Below are 2,657 nucleotides of genomic sequence, written 5' to 3' on the forward strand. Positions count from 1 at the left end.
ATTTTAGTTTTAAATCTCCCATGTAAAAAAATTTACCAAAATAAAATTGACTGTACATAAAACATAGAAAAAAATAATTATAAACGTATAAAACACATAAAGTATATAATATAATACATTTTTTTTTAATTCTAATCTATATTCAATAAGTTTTAATCTATTTTAGTATTTTTTTATTTTTTATCAAATATCTTTTTTTTTTTTTTTTAAAAAAAAAGCTCCATTCTCACAAGATGCAGCGACTCTGCTCCGTTCTATATATCTTCCAGTGGTTCAAGCCAATCCACATTGCAAGCAAAACCCAAAGCATCCATGACTCTGCCAACCCCACTTCTCCTCTCCGTCCTCTCTCTCATCCTCCTCCCCTCCCCCTCCGCCGCAAACGAGGGCAACATCCTCGCCACCGGCGACATCCTCCCCACCGACGGCCAGCTCTCCTAAAAAGATGCCGCCTTTGTCATCCAAGGCGACTGCAATCTCATCTTATACAACAAAGCCAACGGCTTCCAGTCCAACACCCACGGCTTTGGCACCAATTGCACCCTCACCCTCTCCGATCACGGCCAACTCCTCATCAAAGACGGCCAAGGCTTACAAGTCTGGTCCTCTCCCGGCGGATCTAAGAAGGGCAAATACGTCGCCGTCCTTGGCCCAGACGGTATTCTCAACGTCTTCGGACCCTCGATCTGGTCCACCCCTCCACTCTCTTCTCCTTCCGCTGCCATCGACGCCGAGTTGAGCAATCTACCTTTTGTGCGCAATGTGTTGTTCTCCTCGCAGGTTCTGCACGAGAGCTCGAAGCTGACGAGCAGAGACTACACTTTGGAGATAACGGAGGACTGTAATCTGGAGTTTACTAAAGCGTCGGTGGGAGTGGTGTGGCAAAGCGAGACTAACGGTAAGGGGCAGCATTGCTTTGTTAGGCTTGACGGCCATGGACGGCTTGCAGTGGTGAATGACCATTACAAGGTTTTGTGGTCGAGCAAGCCGGTGGGTGTCGAAGGGGAATATGTTCTTGTTGTTCAAATTAACGGGCAGGCTGTTGTGTATGGGCCTGTGGTGTGGTCCACTGGTTCTTGCTGTTTTGGGAATTTGGATCGATTTGCTTTGAGGGTTTCTGGTTTCAATAAACTGGAGGAGGACAAATAAAGTGGTCCGTTCATGATCTGTATTTGACCTAAAAGGTCTAACTAGTATTCCATTAAAATCGAATAAAACTCTAGTGTTAAGATAATAGTTCTTTTTGTAAATTAATTATTACAAAAGCTTTTCATTTGGCCCAATTTGATGAGGTAAAATTATAAAATTTGGATTATCATTCTGTACGAGATTGAAAATGTCAAAGAATAATAGGGCGTGGTGGTCATAAGTGTCAGTGTGAAGGTAGTGAGATGATGATAATTGAATAATGATAAAAGTTGATATTGTTAGATGGTTGAAGATGACAATTAAGTGAAAGCGATGAGGGCCGGATTTTGGTTTATGGCTTGTTGGTGTATGCACTCTTCAATGGTCATTATAGATCGACCGGAAGATATTTAGCAATTTTAAATACATGAACTCTCTCTAAATATAGTCCCTTTTTAGCTTGAATTGATGGCTTGTTTATGAATTTTGGTTTAGTTGTTTCAGCATTTTTTTGATAAATTTTGAACCCTTCATTAAATGACCATAAGTGATTTATCTTAAATATCTTATATTTTGTGAGTATTTGAATGTTTTAATTATATCAGAACTTAATGATCTTGAATTCATTAGATTCATCTTTTTTTTATATATTTAGTTCATTTAAGGCAAATTCACACACATAACGCATACACAAAGAATCGAATCCAAGACCTCTTAGTTGGTAGCCTAAGCTCTCAACTAGGGGTGTCAATATTTGACCCGACCCGAAAACCCGACTCGAATCCGACCCGAAAATTTTGGGTTAGGGTCAACCCGAACCCGAAACGGGTCGGGTTCGGGTTCAGCATTTCGACCCGTTTCAAAAATTGGGTTGGGTTCGGGTTAACCCTTTGACGCGAAATTGACCCGAAAGTGACCCGATTTTGACCCGAAAACCCGATTTTGACCAGGCAACCCGAGATTGACCCATTTTGACCCGAAAAGAGGAGATTGACCCGTTTTGACCCGAAAATTAGCCATTTTCTTGTTGGAAACGGGTCATTCGGGTTGTGTCGGGTTGACCCGGACCCGAAGCGGGTCGGGTTCGGGTCAGGAAAACTAACCCGTTTTTAAAAATGAGTCGGGTTCGGGTTGACCATAATAGTGCCTGGTTAGTTTCGGGTTCAACCCGAACCCGATCCGTGACCCGAAATTGACCCCCCTACTCTCAACCAACAGACTAAGGTGAGTTGTGTATTCATCTCATTTTGATATAAGTACTTTGATATTGAAGAATTGTGTAAAGATACATGCTTTTTAGATGAATTTAAGGCTTCGTTTGGGAAACTTTTCATATTGCTTCCTAAAATGACTTACTAGTAAAAAGTTGTTTTTTTGTAACTATAATAATTGAACAAAACAGTCAACATAAATGTTTTGCATAATTTAGCATTTATTTGGGAAGATTGTATGGTTTTATAAAGTTGATTGTGAAGTTACTTTAGGAAAAATAAATTAACTATTATAGTTGCAAAAAATAATTATTTACT

At 40.1% G+C, this 2,657-nt stretch overlaps 1 protein-coding gene across 1 annotated transcript; it reads left to right on the forward strand.

Moving 5' to 3' along the window:
- Positions 1-312: 312 nt before the first annotated feature.
- On the forward strand, positions 313-1,149 carry LOC110114599 (mannose-specific lectin 3-like). The gene is made up of 2 exons (XM_020847529.2): positions 313-388; positions 446-1,149. The coding sequence occupies exons 1-2, from the start codon at positions 313-315 to the stop codon at positions 1,147-1,149; spliced, it is 780 nt and encodes a 259-aa protein (XP_020703188.2).
- Positions 1,150-2,657: the final 1,508 nt, after the last annotated feature.

This window comes from Dendrobium catenatum, unplaced genomic scaffold, assembly GCF_001605985.2.
Source record: "Dendrobium catenatum unplaced genomic scaffold, ASM160598v2 fragScaff_scaffold_124, whole genome shotgun sequence".
Taxonomy (NCBI): Eukaryota; Viridiplantae; Streptophyta; class Magnoliopsida; order Asparagales; family Orchidaceae; genus Dendrobium; species Dendrobium catenatum.

Bases quoted from the DNA above. Each gene is read 5' to 3' on its own strand.
- LOC110114599 (XM_020847529.2), top strand. From the start codon at position 313: ATGACTCTGCCAACCCCACTTCTCCTCTCCGTCCTCTCTCTCATCCTC. The intron at 389-445 runs GCAACATCCTCG...TCTCCTAAAAAG, and splicing joins CCCCTCCGCCGCAAACGAGG to ATGCCGCCTTTGTCATCCAA.